The following is a 23,227-nucleotide window of genomic DNA, read 5'->3' as shown; positions in this document are numbered from 1 at the left end:
GTCTTTTTGGATGTCAATTTCCTCATTTTAAAAACAGGCATAATAATTCTTGTTTCACCAATTTCACAGGCTTGTTTTGTGAGGGTCAAGATAATTCAAAATACATGAGAGTACTGTGAAATGTGAGCAGTCAAAATTATTTTCTTAAACTGACATCTTAGGACAATGGCTCTCAAACTTGAGTGTGCAGCAGAATCACCAGGAGGGCTTTTAAAGACACACACGCCAGAGTTTCTAGATTCAGTGGGCCTGGGGTGAGATGTGAACATCTGCATTTCTAATAGGTTCCCAGGTGGTGCTAATGCTATTGGTCCAAAGACCACACCTCTAGAATCACTGACCTAGCAGATCCCAAAACAAAATACGTGATGTCTAGAAACTATCCTGGGAAAACAGCATATAGTTTTCATGTGGTAGAAAAAAGCATAAAGTGAATAAAACTATCAGAAATGGAGATCTGCTCTGAGCCAGGCCCTGCATAAATGAATATTCCCCATCACAGCCTGTGGTAAAGAATTCACGTTCCTTGTTTCACAGGGGTGGCCCCGGAGAAGTCATGGGGCCAGCAAGTTGGCAGAGTTGGAACTCAAATCCAGGTGTCTGTCTGCAAAGCTCACTCTCTTTCTGCTTTACCAAGACAAAGGACAGACAGTAAAGACAGCTGTGAAGGAGGCACCAAGATATACCATGTGAGGAGCAGAAACTTCATTTGCAGCATATGGCATCTGCAAATGCAGACATTTGCTGTTCTCTCAGTTAATATTGGTTTTACCGCCTAGCATTTGGATGGTGGGATTTCTACAGAGGCAGTATGTCCCAGTGTGGAGTACAAAAGCCAGAGCTGCATGTTCTGACTCTGCTTTCACTAGCTGTGTTTCCTTTGCCAAATTATCTAACCTAGAGGGCCTCAGTGTCCTCATAGCAATTGTGCATGGAGTTATTTCAAGTGTGGTGAGCACTATAAAGATAGAATAGACCTACCCCTGTTACACAGGTAACCGTTATATAAGGCAGGGTAAACCATTAAAAAAACCAGCAACTAAATTCTATAGGGGAAGGCGAGAACAATTAAAAGGCACATTCATACCTATTATGAGAAGAAAGAAAGAAACACACCCTGAAAAAAGTATTATTTGATATAGGTCTTGAAGGAGTAGGATCTTAGGGGTGGAGAGTGGAAGGGAGCACTCTAGGGAACAGAGTAATTAAGGGGCGTTTGACTGAATTGGAAATTTCATGAGAGAGCATGAAACTAGAGAGGCAAGTAACTAGAAAGTTAGGTTGGCTCCAGATGCATTTAATATCAGAGAAGAAACTGATACTGAGAGAGCCACAAGTGACTTTGTGTAGACAACTCAGCAGTCTGCCTCAAGAAAATTGATCTTGGAGCTATGCTGTCACCTGTGTTGGACAACAATCAACTGACGTCACAAGACTCTGAGTGGGATTGAGGGACCTGGGACCAGTAACCTGAACAAAGAGTGTCTGAAGAAATTGGATTTTGGATGACTCATCTGTTCAGCAGCAACAACACTCAATTACAGGGTTTCATAGACATCTGTGGGCAGGGCCACCCAACCACCAAATGATTTCCTGTCAAACCCTCTGCCTCTGCCCTCTAATTTCCCGCCCTGCAGTGAACTTACTCCATAGACCAGCTCTCCCACCATGCCATTCCAGGCCTTCGTGTCAGGGTCTCGGGCTCCATATTTTCCATCACTGACAATCTCCAGACGGTAGGAGTAGCCCACGTGCTTGGCAATCTCTGCCGCCAGCTCTACACAGTAGCCCTCGTAACGGTCATTGCCCTCAAACTGATTGGCGTTCTTCTTGAGCATCACATAAGGATCTTCCTGGAAGAGAAATGGGGAGATAGCAGAATGTGGGTTATGGGTTCACCCATGGGTAGGGAGGACTTTGGCATAGCATAATATCACGTTTGGTTAACACTGGGGAAGGCTCTCTAGCCCCTCAATTCACTTCCTAAATGTCTTCACTCCCTACCCCATTACAAGCTTCTTGTGTTAAGGAAGCAAACTTTGTTAAAATAAGAATGTTTTATCACTGAGATATGGCATACAGCTTTTCAAATTATGTTCCAGGATATTTTGTATTTTTTTGGAAATACCTCTGGGGTCATCTTGAAGGAGAAATAGACCCTAAACAGGCTCCAGGTTTCTCATGATCAGTCACTGAAAATTACAGCATCTTCACTTACAGCTACTTTATGTATTGGACTTTCTTTGAAAATAGCTTCTACTGAGGGAGGACAGATGAAAACCAGCACAATTTAGTGTCATTCTTATGTTTTAAATATGGGAAAGCTGGCTCAAGAGAAAGTAAGTAAGTTACCCAAGGGTACAAAGGATGAGACAGTGAAACTAAGAGATACAGAGTGAAAACTCAGAGCCTCTCATTTTCAGGACATTCCCTTTTCGACTTGCTGCTTTTATCTATTACACAGTTTTGGCAAGAAGAAAGGCCAGCTTTCAGTCCTGGTGGAAAACCCTTGTGCTGGCCTAGCTTGAATCCCAAGTAACCTTGATGAAGGACTGAGTACTCACGAGGATTGTTGTGACGATGTATGTTCTGTTCTGAACACTTGAATTATCGCCCCCAGCTTGGGCATCGGTGGCTGCAGGGACAAACTTATCATCTTCATTCCAGTAACCAATCTGTTAATGAGAAGAGAGTGGAGGTGTCAGGTGGGCCAGCCTCCTCTGAACTGGCCTGCTCTGGGTCACCCAGTCAATACCAGAGACAGGCAAGTAAGGAGCTCATGAAGAATTGGACACACCGAGCTCTAAAATATTGGTAAACAGAAATAATAAGAAGCACAGTGCTTTTCAGGTGCCCCCAATTTTGCTCCCAGGGAAAATCCCCACAATAATTGGTTCAGTTTGGAAATTGCCACCTCTGAGGGATAAGGGCTTAACTGTTTACACAGCCAGTCTGTTTTGTACAATGCAAGCCAGGACCATGGGATTTAATTCCCTGCAGTTGTTCACAGGGCCAAACCCCTCTTTCCCCCACGTCTACTAACCCTGCACTTCAGTGAACTCATTCTGAACTATAGTTGGAATCATATGATTTAAACATTATATTCTTTTACTTTATTTTTAGGTTAACTGTATTTTTCCATCTAGACTTAACTTCCTATGATGGTTGTTTATCCTTTATTTTTAAAAATTTCTTCTGTCTCCAAGTATAAACTATTACAATATTGAATATATAGGAGTGCCTAAAAATTATGGTTAACAATATTAATTTTTCAAATTTGAGTAGGTTATTTATACTAATTCATTTTCCAAGGTCTTTCAAGAAATATTAATTGAACTGCTATTGTGCACAAGGCTCTGAGCTAAAACATTAGTGTTGCTTGTTGTCAGGCAGGGTTGACGAGATGCAAAGAAGTCTGAGAGATAGGGCTTGCTCTGAGAACGCCTCTGGTCTACCATGGGAAGACATGACATGGCCGCAGAAGTGACAAGTGAGTGGGCCTAAGGAGTTCAGAGAAGCAAAAGCCAAGTGTGGGATCTTACACAGGGAAAAATGCAACAGGAGGAATCAGGGCTTATGATCATGAGAGATGAATGGTCTGGACCAAAACCTTTCAGGTTAGGGAGAATATGAGCCAAGATATGAAGACAGGAATCTGCCCAGATGTTTAAGTTCTGTGGGTCCTGGGTGGAAGATAGAGTTAGCCCAAAAGGGCAGTAGGTATCTGGGTATAGGTAGCAGATGGCTTTGAAGGCCAGGCTAAGCAGTGTAGACTACACCTCAAGGCAACAGGGGATCATTGAAAGTTTGGAAACAGTAGAATGACTTGACTAATACACACACACACACACACATACACACCCTAAAGCTATACCTCCTATACTTATCTCTCTTTATCTCTGTCTCTAATCTCTATTTGCTTTAGACAATTGTGTTTTGTTCTGTGATCATTCTGCTGGCTCTAGATACAAAGGAAAAAGGAAAGAGAACTAGAAGTGCATATGCATTGGGATGAACAGGTCTATCAACAGCCAGAACTCAGCATAGGCTCACAAAAACTGAGGCACTTGCCAAATGGTCAGCTGAAATGTCACCTTCACCTTCATGTCTTTCCCAGTTCCTTCAGTTGGAAATAGTTTTTCCTGTAATCTCGCAGCCATTAACAACAATAATTGCCAGCACTAATGATGCTCTTGCTATGTCAGAGGCTAAGTGTTCAACAGTTTTCATGCCATTTCGTCTGGCCTGTGGGAGTGTGTTAACTTGCCCGAGGTGAAGTAGCTGCAAAGTGGTTGAGCTTGTCCTGGAACCCTGACAATCTCTCTCCAGAGGCTGCATTTAGCCACTATGCTGTTCTTCCTAAGAAGGGATTGGGCTCTGGACTTGAAATCATATTAGTTATCATTTACTGAATGCTTGCATTTCAGGGACTTTTTAAAGTGCTTTTTATGTTTTAACTCCTTTCATCCTCACAAAACCTGCGAAGTGGGTAGTTAATTATCCTTTCAATTTTAAGTATGCAGAAAGCGAGACGTGGAAAGTGAAGTAACTTTCCCAAGGCCACAGGGTAGCCGTGGAGCCAGGATATGAGCCAGGGAGACCAACTCCAGGGCCGTGCCCCCTGCATGCCAGACACAACCCTGAGTACCTTGTGTACGTTCCCATTAGAACACTGGGTCTAGCTGTTTGTGTGTCTGTCCCCATCTCTCCATGGTGCTATGAGTTTCTTATGGACAAGACTGAAATAAACATACTTGTTCCAGAGTTCCTGTCTTAGTCTAGAACATCTTTTCCCAGAGAAGCAGCTCAGGAAATGTTTGTGGACAGAATGAATGCATCCAGGCAGCAGTGACCCAGCATGGACATGGTGCACCCTATCGATGCTGAGAGAGCTCGGAGGTCTGACGGGGAGCATGTCTCTCAGGATACTGCATGGAGGCTTACCCTCAGTGCAGGCATGTGTACCATGTTCCCTGTGAGGGATGCTGTTAGTCAAGGTGGAAGGAGACATTGCTTTCTAATGACAGAAGAACCAGAAACTCACGTTTCTAGAATGTCAGAACTGGAAGGGGACTGAAGAATCATTTTGTCCAACTTTTTCCTTTTTCACAGGGAGAAGCAGAGGCGCAGAGACCACAGAATTTGCTCAAGACAGTGTGGTCTCAGTTCCCTCGCTTTTGCAAGGACTGTGTTCTAGGGAACCCTAAGAGACTTGTGGGGCCTTTCACCGCTCATGGAAGGTGGTGAGGGGCAGTGAAGAGGAGAGAGCTCTGGCTTCCTCATCCTTGCTCTAATGATCAGCTCTGCTTTTTATCTATTTCACCTATTGGGATTCCCCGCAAGAGTTGCCTTTCGCAAGGAGCCTTCTAGCTGAAAAATAGATGTTTAAAAGCACTCTGGTAGTATATTATGATGTAAAGTTTTCTCCTTTGGTATTGTTTTGTTTTTTAAATCTCCACAGTACTTTTATAACATCTTTACACTATGCCGATAGTGCAGGCAGGCTTAGGATTATTTTCTCTGCTTTACAGATAGGAAAACTTAGGCTTAGGGAGATTAAATGATCTAACAAAACAATAGGTTATATAGTAGATTAGTGGCAGAACATAGAACCCAGGTCTTGTGGACCTCAAAGGTAAGATTATTTAATAAAATCAATACAAACCTGGGAAAATATCTGTCAAATATGATTTATCCCCTCATAGATGGTGCTAAGGTTTTTTTTTTCTTTTCCCTTTCTCCTCCTTCTTGTTCATTTTCTTCCCTGTCATCCATCCTTTCTCCCTTCCTTCCTCCTATTCTTCCTCCTTTCCTTCCTGTCTTTCTTCTTCCTTCTTCACAATTAGTCCACAGGTTTAAATATTCCTACTCAAACTGCACAACCATCAGTAGAAAGGAAGTTGCTTCCTTTGACATGCAACCAATTCCTCTAAAAGCCACTGAGTATTAAGATGTATTATTTTAAAAATGAGGGAGCCCAGTGGTCAAGATCTTGGTCTCTGGCCTCAGGCCAGACCTTGTTTAAAAGCTAGGCTTTCCTAATTACCAACTATCAGCTTGAGCAAGTTACCTGACCTCTGTGGTCCTCAGTCCTTGATCTGTAGAGTGGATGTAACAATGGTACCTGCCTCATGGGCTGCTATGAGAACTACATTAGTTAATGCATGTAAAACAATTAGCATAGTGTACAGTTCATATTGTCAGTAAGCTAAAAAATGATATTCATTAGGGTAGTGCCTAGTTGAAGGTTAACAGGTTTCTATACTACAAGACATTTCTGTTTTCAATTTGCTGTTGAACATTATCTGCAAAAGAAGCATGCATTATAGAGCATTTTGAAATTCACTTGACAATATAACCCTTCTTTATGTATAGAATGTTCAGGGTATGTGGTTTAAAAATTATAAAACTGCCGTAAAATCCCAAGGTTTTCATACAAGATAGGAAAAAAAAGCAAGATGAATCTGTGTAAGCCAGATGTATATGGCTTAGAAAGATACCTTAATTTTTAAGGATAGTTGTCCTTCAAAGCTAGCACTACTTATTAATTTTAGCACTATTGTTAAATTGGGATCTCTAAAAAAATATGGTATAGCTTGGCTTATATGCTAGGTACTTTCATATCAAAAGCTAGTAGAATAGTTAGAAATTGTAAACAAACCTATTTTAATTCTAACTCTTTTGTAGGGAGCTAAAACATAATATTGCCAGGGTCAGTGGGCTGAGTGATACTCAGCCTCATGCCTATGCCTCATGTAAACTAGTAGACTGAGAAATCTGGTTCCACAGTTTGATGAAAAGAAAGCTGGCAAAGATTTTTGAACAGACATTGCACTTTGGAGATTAGAGCAAATTTTCCTTTCTTTGGGAAATGGTTGGATTATAATACAGCACTTTGATTCTCTACTGAGGATATGCAGGAATTTTGATTCTTTCTAAAAGTAAATCAGAGTTAGTAGTTGATAAAGATTGGGGCCTACCAGTCAGGAGAGGATTTAAACAATTCTGACAGTGAGAGGTCTTCTCCTGGGGCCAGTTATAATTTTTGATCTCCTTGTTTTCCATCTACCCCTAAAGATTCTTTGAATGTAGAAAATGAATCTAGATGACAGATCAGATTTTTTAAGTGGATAAAGTCTTAAAAGGAGATAATCATAGAACTGAAAATTCAATTGATCTATATTGCACAGTCATCAAATCAAATTCAGAAATTGGTATCTCCAGGCTGCCTCTGAGACCACAGCCCCTTACCTCAAAAAATAAGATCCTTTAGTATCAATTTTTAAAGACTAAGTTGTCTATTGTGGCCAAGATAATTAGCTGACTCCCAAGCATTCTTATTTTCCTTCCATGGTGTAGAGATGTTGGTGGAGAGTGGCTACCTAGGCAGCAATGACATTTCCCAGCTTGTTTTACCTCTGATTGAGCCAAGTAACTGGGTTCTGGCCAATGGAATACAACAGAAGTGATGTGCATCTCTTCTAGGCTGATGCCCCAAAAATCTCCAGCAGAGTTGACATTTTCTTTCATTCCTATCTGTTAGCTGGATGTTGAAATCCAGAAAGACCCAAGTAGACAGTGGAGGGTCCATGAGCCTGAGTCTTAGGCAGAGCCCTCAGCCAAAAAAGTGGTCACTGAGTGAACAACAAAAAAGCTTCTTTTGCATTAAACAGCTGAGATTTCAGAGTTTATCTGTTACAGCACCTAGGATTATCTAAATTAACACACTTAAAAGATTTGAAGTTAATAAGTTTATGTGTAACTTTATCTGAGTTCTGCTTGAGGTGTTATTTTATTAAATTTGCAGGCATTTTTTTCCCTTACTTATTGGCAGATCTTTTGAAATATGGGCTAGCATAGTGTGCTCTCTGATTGCCCAGAAACATTTGATAAACTTCCCACTCATGTAATAAACAACCTTTTATTTGTATGTGCTTACTCTGTTTCAGTATATTCTAGGCACTGTGAATATAATAAAAATACAAATATGGTCCTTGCTTTTAAAGAGTTGGCGTTTTAGAACATTTAGGAGGTAGAGAAGTATGAAGAAAATACATATCCAGACCAGGGGTTGACAAACTTTATCCTAAAGGGCCAGACGGTAGATATCTTTGGCTTTGTGGATCATATAGTCTGTGTTGCCACTACTTATCTCTGTTGTTGTCATGCAGAGGCAGATATAGATAATATATAAACAAATGAGCATAGCTATGTCCCAGAAAAACTTTATGGACGCTGAAATTTTAATCTCTCATAATTTTCACATGTCACAAAATGGTCTTCTTTTGATTTATTACAACCATTTAAAAATGTACATGTAACCATTAGCTCATGGGCTGGACAAAAATAGGTGGTGGGATGAATTTGGCCAGTAGGCAGAAGTTTGCCAACCTCAATCTAGATCAATCAACCAATAAAAATATATCAGAAGGAATAAGCACCATGAAAAGTACAAATAAAAAGGAAATTGTGACTGTGAGCTGGGTGAGTGGGAGTGACTTTAAAAATGCTTGGTCAAGGATGTCGTTTCCAAGGTGGCTTCACTTGGACTGAGACCTGAATGACAAGGAGGCACACAGCACATGAAACTCTAGTGATAGAAAATGCCAGGTAAAGGAATAGCATATGCAAGTGACTTGAGGAAAGTGCGAGGCTGTGCTCAAGGAATGCAAAGATGCCAGTGTAACTGCAGAGAAATGAGCTAGAGAAAGAGGAGTGAGAGCTGATGCCACAGGGAAGCAGCATTGAGGGCTCTGAGGGCCATGTTGTATATTTACTGGCAACAGGAAGGTGGTAAAAGTTTTAAGGAAAGGAGCCATATAACCTGATATATATTTGAAAATTATTGTCCTAGTCTTGTGGTGGAAAAGTAGCCTTGTAGAGGGGCAAGAACATAGCAGGACTCGTGACTGGTAAGGAGGCTACTGTGTGGTGTGTGGAAGATGGCCTGGGCTCTGGGCTCAGCAGTAGAAATGGAGAGAGGTGGTGAGGTTGAGGCTATATCTGAGATGCTATGTCTATATCTGATGCTATAACATGATTCAGTATGGTCAAAATTGGGTAACAAGGATTTAAAGCAAAACTTCCAAAAAGCATATGGAATGGGAAGCTATAAATTCTTTGGGACTTTAGAAGATTACTTTTGATATCAGCAGGACTTTGTGTCCCTTTAGTCTTGTTTCCTGCCCAGTCTTTTCATTCTAGTTATACACAGGGTCAGAAGTGGGGATAATAAACTTGGGGCAGGGCAGGCCCACTCAAATCGAATTGAAATGAGAAGTAGATTCCTCCACCCAGTCTAAAAATTGCTATAGGAACAATGGTGATGGGAAAAGACGGTTAAATCAACAATACCAGTTCTTCGATGAAAAATGTAAGAGAACTTTCCCTAAACTTCTCCATTGGGCAGCCATTTATCAGAACTTGTGATTCTACCAGATTTTGACAAGATATTTTATTCAGAGAGAGACCCTAAATCAGTACCCCATAGTGAAGTGGTATCCTTGAACGGGATTTCCTAAGGATCCCATTTTAGTAGAGCAAGTACCCATCCTGGTATCTGAAGCCCCTAAACTTTATGATGAATGGAAGCTTAGAACACACACATTTCAGTGGGATGTCAAATTGTATCCAGGTACCTAGAGGGTATATTGGCACATGGGTGAACAGGAAATAGGCCTGAAGATCAGGAGAGTTTCTCTGAGGCTCCAAATCTGGAAGAAACAGCTCCTTTTTATTATACACAGTCAGGTAAGGCCATGTAATGCTCACTGAAACCAGTACAACTAGGTCACCCTTGAAAATCAGAAAAATTACTTTGTTAGGAGGCTGATTGAGTAAAAAGCCTGAAACCACAGATGTGAGGAATTGATTTTCTGAAAGGCAGACCCCCATAAACAAAGGACGTTTAAGCCCACATTCTAAGTAAGGATTTGGCCATTGGAAGCTAAGTTTAAAAACAGCCCTGGGATCTGAAAACTAAAGCACAACCATTTGCTCATGGATTTTAAGGTACTCTGTTATTTCTCTTTGCTGATTTATCCATTCCACAGGCTTACACAGCCTGACTCCCCCAAATGCAATGCTGATATAAAATCCCTGTGGCCTATAGAAGGGAGTTTAAAAGTACAAACAAGTAAACAAATGTGGGCTGAATGTCCGCTACGTGCCAGGAGCTACTTTTCTGAATCCCTTACTATAAGCAGTGGTGTAACAGGCATTGTCTTATTCAACCCTGACAGTGATCCTGGGAGGCAAAGAGTATTACCACCCTTTTAGAGATGATGTAATGACTTGCAGGGAGGCTAAATAATGTGTTCAAGGTCATGTGCCTAGTAAAGACTAAAGCAGACTTAAAATCCTGGTCTGTCTGCCTCTAAAGCCCAAGCTCTTAGCCACCCTGTCAGTGTTTCTTTTTTTGTAAATTATATTATAAATTATATTATATTATATTATATTATGTGTATTCCTTTTACTTCCATCTTCTTTCCTTAGTAGTTGCCAGTGATTCTTATCAAACTCTTTACGCACCAACCAGAAAATCTGTGGGTTGGAGAGGAGGATTCAAGAAGGTGCAGATTCCTAGGCTTCATCTCTGTTCTCCAGAAGCAGAGTACCCAGGGGCTGGGACCCAGGAATCTGCATTTTAAATAAGGCCTCCCAGTAATTCTTCTATTTGTTGAGGCTTGAGAACCATTAATCTTGCTACAGTGCCTCCACTTCTGAGAAGTTCTTGATGAAGAGCAAGTCTTGAAGAGATAAAAAGCCTCCCAACAGTCTCTGGGCAATAGTTAGGGTCAACTCAAAGGGCTGGGGCCTCTGGTTCTGGGAGTAACAACTGGGGAATTTCATACCAAAGGACAGTTTGTCAATTGATGAAGGCCCCAGTGGAAATTCTACTTTCACAGAGGAAGCCGAAGTCCAGCCAGGAGAGGAACAATGTGAGTAGGGAGAGGATGGTAAAAATGCAGCAGATGGCACTGACATCCAAGGTGTCAGAGCTGAGAGGAATTAAGGTTTGCACAGCCCAATGTCTCTCACTTATTTTAGAGACCCAGAGAGACTATGAGACATGCTGAAGGCCACACAGCTGGATGATGGCAGAAATGGCATAGAAGTCTCTGGCTTCTATTCTTACTTGTTGCACCTTCAGTATATCCCCAATATACCCAGTGACCACTAATGTGTAGAAAATAATCTGGCTATATTTTAAGCTAATCCACTACTCCAGAGTTGGGGAAAACAGTTCGACATCCATATTTTAATTATGGCAAACACATAACTACTCATACACAATGTAGAAATGCCAATTTGTTCTATCCAGGAAATAGCAATATTCTTTTTTCCCTGAGAGCAAAAGGCCATTCTGAGGATTCTGAGGAAAAGCCCAGGTCTATGGTCAACAATTTTCTATCTAGGAGCAATAGGCTTGCCTGCTCGGGGCTTACACAAAAATGCTGCATCTATGTTTTCATTGTCAAGGCAGGAGGTGATACCAGCAGTTCTCAGAATCTGAAAGAAAGGGGCTGGGGACAGTGGCTCATGCTTGTAATCCCAGCACTTTGGGAGGCCGAGGTGGGTGGATCACTTGAGCCCAGGAGTTTGAGGTTATAGTGAGCTATGATAGTACCACTGCACTCCAGCCTGGGCAAGAGAGCGAGACTCTGCCTCAAAAAAGAAAGAAAGAAAGAAAGAAAGAAAAGCCTGGGGGCGGTGGCTCATACCTGTAATCTCAGCACTTTGGGAGGCGGAGGTGAATGGATCACACGGTCAGGAGTTTGAGACCAGTCTGGCCAACGTCGTGAGAAACCCCGTGTCTACCCAAAATACAAAAATTAGCCAGGTGTGGTGATGGGCACCTATAATCCCAACCACTTGGGAGGCTGAGGCAGGAGAATCACTTGAATCCGGGAGGTGGAGGTTGCAGTGAGCCGAGACCATGCCATTGCACTCCAGTCTGAGCGACAGAGCAAGGCTCTGTCTCCAAAAAAAAAAAAGAATCTGAAAGGAAGATGGCCTTGGGGAGATGGTCACATATTTGGTGTCCCTTCCAGAGGCAGTACTCTTAACAGCAGCTGCTAAATGCTTTGAAAGAAATAAACAAGCCACCTCAGTGTTTTCCAGATTTCAGCCGTGTGCTACCTCTTCAACATTTACCATAGCTATTAATAACCACTAACACAGGTAACATTCACTGAACAGTGATCAGGCGCTAATGCAGACATGATCTGTGCCCGTTTTACAGATGTGGAAATTGAAAGTTATAAGAGCTAAGTGACCTAGCAAATGTCTTCTCCAGCAGCAAAAATCAGAAGACCATGGGACAACAAAAATGAACTCAGACTTGGACTATTTCTGGATAAGTGTCATTCTCAAGGGTTTTTGAGCCCAGAAAGAGTGTCTGTGTACAATCAACATGCCAAAAGTTTGCTGAAAAGTGGATACGTTCCCAGTGGCTACATTCATAGCCAAATAGGGTACCCTTATTTGGTACCTGCTGTAAGTCAACGCAGGTTACTGTAGCTGATTCCTGAAGGAGGAGATCTCCCAGTCAGAGATGGGAGATGGGCTCTGGAAGGCTGTGGTTAGCGAGAAGATGTGATGATAGAAGAAGGGTCAGAGAGAAGTAACATTGCTGGTTTTGAATATGGAGAAAGCTTGGTAACATGGGAGCCAAGGAATATAGGTGGCCTTTAAGAAACTGGAAAAGGCAAAGAAACAAACTTAACTCTGGAGCCTCCAGGAAGAAACATGGCCTTGCCAACACTTTGATTTTAGTCCAGTGAAACTCAAGTCAGACTTCTGACCTACAGAATTGTGAGATGATAAATCTGTGTTGTTTTAAGTCACTGTTTGTGGTAATTTGTACAGCAGCAATAGACAACTGACATAGCCTTAATGAATGACATAAGATTGGCTGTGAGGTAGAAGATGCGGTTCTAGACATAAGAGCAGAGAAGACAGGTTTAAGGGAGGTGAGGACGGAGAGTGGACAAAGAGAACTTTAAAGTAGAACTTTCTGCAGTGATGTAAATGTTCTACATCTGTGCTGCCTGATGTGGTAGCCACTAGCCACATGTGGCTACTGAGCACTTGCATGTAGATAGTGCAACTGAAGAACTGATTTTTAAATTGGAATTTATTTAAAATTCAACCTAAACAGCCACATACAGCTAGTGGCAAGGTTATCTGACAGCACAGGCATAGAGAGCATTAAGTCTGAGAGATTAAGACCCAACTTTCAATGGGCCAGGTCCAGTACTTAGAACTTCTGCACACTCTTAGATCATTTAATCCTCTCAATGACCCTATGAGGTTGGCATGGTTAAGGTGATCCCCACTTACTAGATAAGAGAATTAAGGAACAAAGAGCTCAAATAAATTATCCGGAACCCCAGACTAGTAAGTGGTGAAGCCAGGATTCAGTGTTGAGGATTCCAGAGCCAGCATTCTGATCCATGGCACCCTACCAGCTCTACGCCATGCTGTACAATGCCTCCCAGTCATTATGCTATGCCACCAAATGGAATTAGCAATGTGATGAAGGCCATGAGCAGAGAAGTAGAGGCTTCCATGAAGCATAATAAGAAAGGCCAGAGAAGGCTTCGCTGGGGAATGACATTTACTTTGAGTGTGGAAGGCTGAGGAGGGATTGGCAGGCAAGAGGAGGGAGATGGGGGGAGGAAGTCCCAGGCAGAGGAAACATGTATGAAGGCTCAATGATGAGAAAGAACATGGTGTATTCAGGGAGGTGAAAGACAAACAGAATGACTGGAGTGGAGAGATGAAGGAAGTATCAAGGGTTAAGGGTGAAGAAATTGGCAGAGACCCGGGCACATAGGTTCTGGTAGAATTCGAAATGTTATTCCAAGGATTTGAATGCTATTCTAAGAATTTTCATATGCAAACATATTATACATTATACATATATGTAAACATATATATTTTCACCCTTACTTTTGTATAAATAATAGAGTGGATATGACCAACTATCGATTAGGAAGAGATAGTTAACCTCATCAATAATCATCATTCTCAAGTTCTTAGTTTAGAATCCCTCAGGAATAGGAGTGGCATTTTATACACATCAATTACTTTATGTTTTAGAAGTGCTTTCCTCTACCTTGGATTTTCACAAGCATCCTGGGACAAATGTAGAGATTTTTTTAATCTTAATTTTGCAAATGAGTGAATGGATTCTCAGAGGAAGAATGAGACTTCCCCAATGTCCCAGCTGGTTAGCGGCAGAGCCAAGTCTAGAGTCTGTGTTGTCTGAGTTTCTTCAAAGATCCAGTCCAGAAAAGGTGGACTCACAGGCCCTCAGCTCCGGCCAGAGTCCCTGCTCAGCCTCTTCTCTCTGCAGAACAGAAGTAAAGGGGGACCTTACCTTTCGGATGCCGTCATGTTTCATTTCAATCACGTGGAGCGTGTAGTTGGTCCGGCGTCCTTTCTCATTAAACTGCACGTTTCCTGTTAAACCTTCAAATCGCACCTGGAAAACAAAACCAAGTGGTGGGCAGTGAACTCAGATGTACTTTATGTGTGTTTGCCTTTTCCACTGAAGTAGAAATTCAGAACCCAAGAGTGTTCCATGGAATGATGTCTTGGAGTATCCTGAATGCTAAAATTCTTCACTCCCTTGCCACAGGCAAGGGATGCATTACAGATCTCTTTTCCCTAAATTGGGATTCATCCTGACAATTGTTTTTACCTATTTCTTTAGGCAAATACTAACAATGGGTCAGAGTGCATACTAATGTGAAATGTCTGCATCATCCCTAACCAAACACCTCCCATCACACAACCACTATGACCACTGCCCTTCTCAGATACACATCTGAAGATGAAGAAAGTATGGGGGGCCTGCAAAGGAAAGAAAATGGTGCACCATCACTAATGAGTCAGAAGACCCAGGACAAGAAGCCAGCTTTATGAATGAAGGCTTAAGCTATGCTTGGAGATGGCTTCTTAATTCCTTTAAGAATTTCTTCTTTATTCCTGAGTCCAGGGAATAAAATACTTGGCAATTGAAAGACTTGGATTTAACCCCAGCTTAATCCTTAATAGCCAAGTGCCCTCAGGCAATTTAGCTCTCTAAGCCTTCAGTTTCCAAAAATCTCTGCGCTTTTTTTTATCTTAAATGATAACTGCTAATGTGAAAGTGGTGTGAAAACTTCAAAGCACCTAGGGAGAACCCATTGTGTTCAGATAAGAGAATGCAAGGTGTTAAAGAAATCTCAGTTGGCTAAAATAAAATTGTATTGGAACCCTCAAATATGCCGCATGAGACTTCTCCACAAATGGGCAAAATCAAACTTTCATGGCCTTCTATCTTCAAATTCATATCAAAAGTCAAATGGTCACCATGGAAATCCAAGATATTTAAGGTTGAGCTTGCTGCTCTGTAGGTGACTGATAAATGTCATCCAAGACCACTCTCAAACTGAGTCTGAGTCTAGCTGTGTATCATCAGCTCAGGTACAAGCAACCACATTCCCTAATAGTGATCCACCATGTGTCCTCAGATCCCTCTTGCCTAAGGCCAGTGAGGTGAGGTGTCTACTTGTTACAAATACAAATCCAACCCTGTGACCCAGCACTGTTTATTTCCCTCCTTCAAATGGCTTAAAAGGAAGCTTTGCAGAGTTTTATACTTTTTTCTGACAGTGGCTAGCTCCTCTGTTGTTAGAACGTATAAGAAGAGTTGGGGGTTGTGTGTGTTTGAGAGTGAGAGAGAGAATGCGTGTGTGTGTGCATGTGTGTGTGTTCCTGTTTCGAGGTTGACCCTCTTGTCACCTTCTGGTTTGAAGTCTCAGTGAAGAGGTCACAACAGGCCCAGAGCACTGAGCAAATTTTACAACATGCTCTTTACTTTCTTAGATGAAATCTGGAGAAATCCCCAGCTCCATAAATGTCTGGGCTATCTTTGCTTTTCAGAGAGAAAACAAAGTACAGATTCTACTACAAAGAATAAAAGAAAGGAGCAATTCCAGCCCATCAGCAACTTCACCTTCTTATTACCTCAGTAATCTCTTGCCAATCTTTAGTGTTCCCTTATTTCCAGTTCAAGATAGTGTTAGTTTGGTGGGTACCATGTAAGTGACTCATTCCAAAAAAACAGACTTGGATAGATGTGCAGATGGTAGACTGGTAGACTGATTTGCCCAAACTGAAAGTGTTATTAATTATCCAAACAGGCATCTACTTTTCAGCCCCAGTCTCAATTTTCATACTAATAATCAGCGTGGCATATTAGTATGGCAGAGTACATAATCTCTCTATGACTAAGTTTCTCATTTGTTTAATGGAACCAATTAGAGTTAATTATGTCTTAAGGTTGTTCTAAGGATTAAAAGAGATATTTTTTGATCAATGCTTGGTGCATGGTGAGTATTCAAAAAATGCCAGCTGTTATTATTATTGTTGCTAATGGTGATACTTAATACTAATATTACTTTCTAAAAACTTCATGTTTATGACACACTTGCACACATATTATTTCATCTCTAGTCACAGGAACCCCCTGAAGTATGCCATTTAGAGATTATGATCTTTATTTACATGGGAGATGCCAAATTCTGGGAAGTAAAGTGATCTGCTCAAGTCTTATGACTAACCAGTGGCAGAGGCAGGTCTAAAATCTGGAGCTTCTGGTAACTTCTGGTATCTTCACTTAAGGTACCAAGTGTTCGCCGAAACACAGGCCAGTGCTATTGTGCTAGGCTTCAGGAGGACAACACAAAAATGTGCAATGTAGTGTTTTCTACCTGCTTTCTGCTATTGCTGCTGGGCATTTCCCAGGTCGTGCTCTGCTCATTCTAACTGTATGACCATAGGTTCCTTGCTCAAACTATCTGCTTCTTAGTTTCCTCCTCCAAGAAGTACTTAGCACATTGTCTGGGACATAAGTTTTCAATGCATAGTTTATATTATTTAGATGATAATAATGATGATAATGACGACTACTACTACTGTGCTGTGTAGAGTGGGTAAAAGTTATGAAAAATAAAATCTAAAATTGAGGCCTTGGGGCTGGTAGGTTGTCTAAGACAAGGGGACTCTTTCAGAAGAAAGAAGGATCATGTCACTGACACTTTTACTGCCTTCCTCAGTTTCCAATAAGGTCAAGGGTCCTACCTGCACAGTTCTAGTGACCCAAGGACCCCTTGCACTGTCACGGTGATCTCACAAGAAGCTGCTTATTTCATGTTCACAGAAACCCAGTGAGTAGCCAGAGCAGACGTTATTTTGCCTGTTTCACAGATGAGATTATTGAGACTCAGAGCTGATGGCGCTTGACTCCAGGATTCACAGTAAGTCATTGAGAGGTCAAGGGTAACTGAAGGCTCTTAGTATCTAGTTGGGGAAGCCAAGTCTTACTTGCACTGAGATAAAACAAAGTATCAGAGAATGCGAAAGAGACATCCCAGAAACACCACTCCATGATGGCAGAGCAAGGAGAGTTCAAGAGGATGGTTCAGCCCCAAACCATTTATCAAGGAGAGTCAGGACTCAGAGACAGAGGAAGAAGCTTCTCAGAAATGTGTATCTTGAAACCACTGTCCCCATCCATCAGGTCTGAGCTCTGGGATCTGGGCACTTATCCCTCTCTCCCCCCATCCCAGGGTGTCTGAGGTCAGATTGATGGAGCCCAGGCACTTCTTCTTGGTTCCTGCTCCCGGAACTTCTGTCGCCATCCTGGCGCCCTCAACTCCCTCCATGAAAGATGGAGAATTAACCTTGGGCTTCCTGTAAAGGGTACTGGGTGCCAGCTCAGAGTCTGCTGCTGATGGGAGGCTGAAGCATATATTTCCTTTCCTGCTTGGTGCTGAGAGAATGCGGGTTAATGTCTCTATTACTTCAGCTGTGTTAAAGAAAAAATTAATCAGCACACTTGTTAAAGCACAGTGAAGAAGACTTTATTCAGAATCGTAGCAATAGGTATAGAGACCCCTGCAATGGGTCTTGCAGAGGTGGAGAGAGATTGGGCTCAACTCTGAATAGAGCATGGGCCCGTGGGAATATATAGCCAAGGAGCAGGGTGGGGGTCAGTGGATAGGAAATTGCTAACAGCAAGCATCGGGGTTAAGAGGAATTCTGGCTAAAATGGCCTAAGAGGATTCTTGCTGAAGATGGACGAGGATGATCCGACATAATCTGGGGGATGGTGGGGGCTGAAGAAGATGATCATGGCAAAGGGGGTGGACGTGGTGGACAGGGTTCTTGCTAAACCGACTTAGCAAGTTCTTTGCCAAAACTGGATTTCACAAGAATTGCACAGATGGGCCTAGGAGAAGGTTCAGAAGCCTGACTAAAGTTTGGTCAAGCAAAGAATCTTTGTCAGGTGTCAACAGTGACTCCTCTCCCCTGCCCTCATTGGATCCTGAAAGGCGGTCCTGAAGGAGACAGCCGAGCAGTCAAACTGGACGCAGGGCTCCTGTATCCCCTTTGCAGTTGCCCTCAGGTGGATCCTTCCTCCTGGATGCTCACTGGTTGTGAGGCCTGTAGACTAGGTCCTTGCTGGGTCACATTCTAGGTACTCTGGCCAGAGCAAATCTCAGAACCCTTCTAAGCTTCACTTTCCTACCTGAGTCATGGGAAGAATAATCTTGGCTCTGACTGTCTCATGCAGCTTCCCTGAAGTTCAAAGAAACACATGCATGATGCTTTTTTTTTTTTGACGTAGTCTCACACTGTCACCCAGGCTGGTGTGGTATGCAGTGGCACAACCTTGGCTCACTGCAACCTCTGCCTCCTGCGTTCAAGTGATTCTCCTGTCTCAGCCTCCCAGGTAGCTGGAATTACAGGTGCCTGCTACACATCCCGCTAACTTTTTGTATTTTTAGTAGAGACAGGGTTTCACTATGTTGGCCAGGCTGGTCTCAAACTCCTTACCTCGTGATCTGCCCGCCTCAGCCTCCCAAAGTGCTGGGATTACAGGCATGAACCACGATGCCTGGCCCACAAGCACGATGCTTTCTTAAAATTCTGAGCCCTGTGACAAGCCAGTCAGGGAGGCAGCACTAGGAGGATTATGTGTTTAGCAGACAGGAAAAATCCAGATCTGGAAAAGGCAAGCAATTAGTCCAAGATCCCCCAGATAGTGCTGCGTGGAGCCACGGTTGGAACCCAGCTCTTCTATCCCTAATTCCTTAACAGGCCAATGTGACATGTTCAAGTCCTTTCTTGTACCCTCACCCTACCTCGTCTCTTGCTGGGTATCATTGACATCCCCATCCAGAACCTCCAAAACCCAATTTACTCCATGTTCAAATTTACCATACATTTAACGGTTCCATTACCACCCATCTCAGTTTGCCTGGGACGTGATATAGTTTGTATATTTGTCCCTTCCAAGTCTCATGTTAAAATATGACCCTGGACGTTGGAGGTGGTGCCTGGTGGGAGGTTTTTGCATCATGGGGGCGGAACTTTCCTGAATGGCTTGGTGCCCTCCCCATGGTAATGAATAAGTTCTTACTCAGTTCTCATGAGAGCTGGTTGTGTAAAAGAGCCTGTCACCTCCTCCCTTATCTATCACGCTCCTTCTCTTACTACGTGACATACTGTCTCTTCCTTTACACTCTGCCATGATTGGAAGCTTCCTGAGGCCCTCACCAAAAATAGATGCTGGCAGTGTACTTCGTGTGCAGCCTACAAAACTATTAGCTAAAACGAAACCTTTTTCTTTATACATTATCCAGTTTCAGGTATTTCTTTATAACAATACACATGGACTAACGCAGGAGAGTTCTGGTACTCTTGTTCTGGAATAATTGATAGTAGTTTTTCCTTTCACTCCTAAGTGTTCCCGTTTGGATGATAGATTTTGGATAATAAAGTGGTCATCCTATTGAAAGGCCAGTCACATTCCTACAGAAAGCCTTGCTGATGTCTGCATTCCTCAGTGATGGCATTCTGCTCTGACCATCCACAGCACCATAAGCCCACCTGTGTTAGCCCTTAAAGGCAGGACTGCGTCTTAAACTCCATTGCCCACCCAACCCCAGACCCCATCTAGCAAAGTTCTGAGCATACCTTCACTTTCATGTGCTTGATTGTTGGCTGGCAGGTTGCAAAAACAAAGACTAAGAGGGATGATTACTATTTAGGGGAGGTATTCTAAATTTGAGGCCCTGGGATGGATTCTAGGAGTATGTATCTTCTCTCTACTCCTGGTCATGCAGAAATTATGTATGTACACATATGCATTTTTCTAAGCAAAAGAATCTACAGATTTCTTTTAAAAAATCATATTCTCAAATGCCTATTACCTCCCCTATGTTAAGAACCCGACTTGGGGAGTTGAGTCTTCTCCACCATCCAGAAGGCGACATATGAGCATCCTTCCTGGAGTGCTGAGGGCCTCCAGGATGTGGGTTCATTAATATTCTGAATGACTCCCTAGATGGCAGGCAGGGGGCAGGCAGGCAGCTGATTATCTTCATTCTGCTGCTAGGGAAATTACAGCGGAGTGAAGGGGGAGGGGGCGCACAGATATTACCCAAGGCCATGTGCTGCTGGGGGCTGGGCCATAGCTCTTGTGTCTTCCCTGTTTGGCCGTGCCCTTGAGGTTTCAAAGCAGTGAAGCATACAGAGGGAGGCATCATCTAAATGTGGTTTGGAGTCCCAACTTTACCACTAGCTAGCTGTATAACTTTGGGAAGTTTTATAACCTGTCTGAAGCTCGGCTTCTCCATTTACAAAGCACGGTTAATAAAACTACCTACCTCAAGGTGTTATATCAAAGATCCAATGATATAATATGTGTAAATGTTTAGAGCTTTGTGTATACTAAGCCTTTAACACACCATACATATTATTACCATTATTTTCAGAATTTAACTCCCTAGCATGCTTGCCCTCCAGGTAGGCTGTGCTGGACCTCTTGGCCTAACTTATAGACAACCCAGGTCTAAAACAAGCTAAACCACAGGTTCTCTCCCACTATGTGACCTGAAGGCCAGAGGTGAAGGCAGTAGAGACCTGAGCCTCCAAGCCTCAGGTTTCAAAGACTGGATACCATCAGGATTTACCCAGCTCCCTGGTGGCATGGCTATTTCAAGAGATGGGTCTAGAAAAAGCCATTGCTGAAGAGTAGTCCTGACTATGGATGGAAGGCTCCAGAGGTCAATGCTTATAAGCAAGGGCCCCTGGGCCCATAGCACAGACCTAACCGGGGGAAGAGGAGTCCTGGACTGGGATCTGGTCCAGCCTCCGCCACTAAGCTGCTGTGTGACCCTGGGTGAGTCACTGCCCACTCTGGATTTGCTGTTTCATTATAAAGTGAGGGAAAAGAAGAGTCAGTAATCTCTAAGGTGTCTTTCAACAAAATCTTTTTTCATTCTAGGTGCTTAACAAAGATTGGAAAAGGAATTGATTTGAACCTCTGATCTTAGGGTCAGAATGTTCTGGTTTGTTTGTTTGTTTGTTTGTTTATTTATTTATTTATTTGGGATAGTTGTTCCTCTCTTTTTCTCCATAGACACTGCCAGGAGTTCCTTGAGGGCAGGCCTTGCTTTCTTTTATTGTCCTCAGTGCTTGGCTCCAAGCCAGGGCACACCATAGATCCTCAAAGAACAGCTGATGAAGGGCAGGCACACACATGTCTTGGCTCTAAGACAAAATAAAAGAGATCATTGTTCTTTTGACTATGGCAACTGCTTCCTTTCAAACCCTACTGAGGGCAGAAGCAGAGTGCTAAGTATACACTACAACCAGAAGGACATGGGTTAGACCATAAGAAAAAAAATTAGACTGTTTGAATTTTCAGAGCCAGTTGAGACTTGAGGTCCTCTCTCCACCCCCTTCCTTTTCATGGGGAAGGAAAGGGAAGGCAGCAGGAGAGCTAAGTGAATGTTTCAAGGTCATCCAGAGAGCCAGGGGCCCAGCTGGACGTGGAGTCCAGCTCTCCTGCCTCCCAGTACAGAGTCCTTCCTGCCACCCTGAACTGCCTCCCAGGCTTCATCACTGTCATGGTGGCATCAGACTATCCTTTCAGGACGTCATTAAGATGGGAGAGGCAAGGGAATTGGAAGGGTTGTGAAGCTGAGGGCAAATCTCTGGGACCTTTTGAAACCAGCCTCACATTGCAAACAGAATCTGTCTCGACTGTGGAGTCTGGAAGAGCATTTTAAATAAGCTGGGGTGGGGGTAGAAAGGGAGGCGCAGGCACTGTCCATTTGGCAATTTTCCCCTGCAAGCTGCCTGGTGTCTGTTGTTGCTGCCTAGTGACTTGGGAGCCACCCTGCACAGGGACCAGGGGAGGGCAGAAATGGCAGCTGGAGGTCCTCCTTAGCATGTTCCTCATGTAGCTAGTAGAAATCCTGCTTAGCTTCATTTCAAAGGACAGACCTACATATTCTTCTCTACAGAAAGGCACTCATCAGGGCTGAGGAACAGCTGGTGAGGTTCCTTCAGCATCTCTTTCTCCCGGTTGTGAAAGTTGCTAGAGCTGTGCACGTGTGGTTGGCAAACAAGTGGGAATAGTTGTACATTTTGCTGTACATTTCTCTCTCATTCAGAAATGCTCCTCTTCTCCCCAAGGAGCCCAAATTCATCTTCTGCTGAATGTCGTCTTAAAAGTAAAGCTAGTCTTAGGCAGGCAACTCCATTTGTTGGGGAGGGTAGGTCCTGAGGGACATTTGTGCCAAATAATCTTGCTGTGCTGGCTTGTCATTGTGGCCAATGCTTTGTTATTCCTTTGCAGCAAGCACGGCCGTCCTCTCCCTGTCCCTTCGGAAATACAGCTTCTCTAGCAGGAGGCATCAGAACAAAAATATAGTGCTATTCCTTGGCAGTTTGAGAATCATAGCCTGGGCTTGAGGTGCTTTAGAGATCTACAGGAGCCCCAAGAGCAATAAAGCTGAGGGCAAGTCCCCAAAATCTTCTAAACCAGGCATGTTAAATATACACCCACATGTACCACTGTCTCATCCTGCTTCCACAGCAGACATATCACTAATTGAATATTTATGCTTCTCTCTGTTGTATCTGGATTCAGCCTCAGAAGCTTTTGCATAGCCAATTGATTGGAGTTGGCATGGCCATTTTCTATCCCTGCCCTTTAACTATTCTTAAGTGCAAACATAATTGATGAATGAAATGCTGAAAGCAAGAAGGTAGTATCAGAAGTACTGAGAAACATTTTTAGGGTCCACATACCCCAGGCTCTCATACAATGTATGCAGAGAGCAAAGGAAGAAATCCAGAAAATCAGGGCAAGAGG

General features: G+C 42.9%; 1 protein-coding gene across 14 annotated transcripts in view; it reads right to left on the bottom strand.

The window, feature by feature from the left end:
• The window catches only part of GRIA1 (glutamate ionotropic receptor AMPA type subunit 1), a 343,495-nt gene that overhangs the window by 126,592 nt on the left and 193,676 nt on the right, over positions 1 to 23,227 (bottom strand). For all 14 annotated transcript variants that reach the window (XM_063811598.1, XM_054684728.2, XM_054684729.2 and 11 more), the window contains 3 exons: positions 14,387 to 14,491; positions 2,565 to 2,675; positions 1,647 to 1,853 (listed from right to left, as the gene is read on the bottom strand). In XM_063811598.1, coding sequence (XP_063667668.1) covers positions 1,647 to 1,853; positions 2,565 to 2,675; positions 14,387 to 14,491 — 423 coding nt within the window. The remainder of the gene's footprint in view (positions 1 to 1,646; positions 1,854 to 2,564; positions 2,676 to 14,386; positions 14,492 to 23,227) is intronic.

This window comes from Pan troglodytes, chromosome 4 (assembly GCF_028858775.2).
Source record: "Pan troglodytes isolate AG18354 chromosome 4, NHGRI_mPanTro3-v2.0_pri, whole genome shotgun sequence".
Lineage (NCBI taxonomy): Eukaryota > Metazoa > Chordata > Mammalia > Primates > Hominidae > Pan > Pan troglodytes.
The sequence above is the reverse complement of the archived record's forward strand: the minus strand, read 5'-3'. Positions and strand labels throughout refer to the sequence as shown.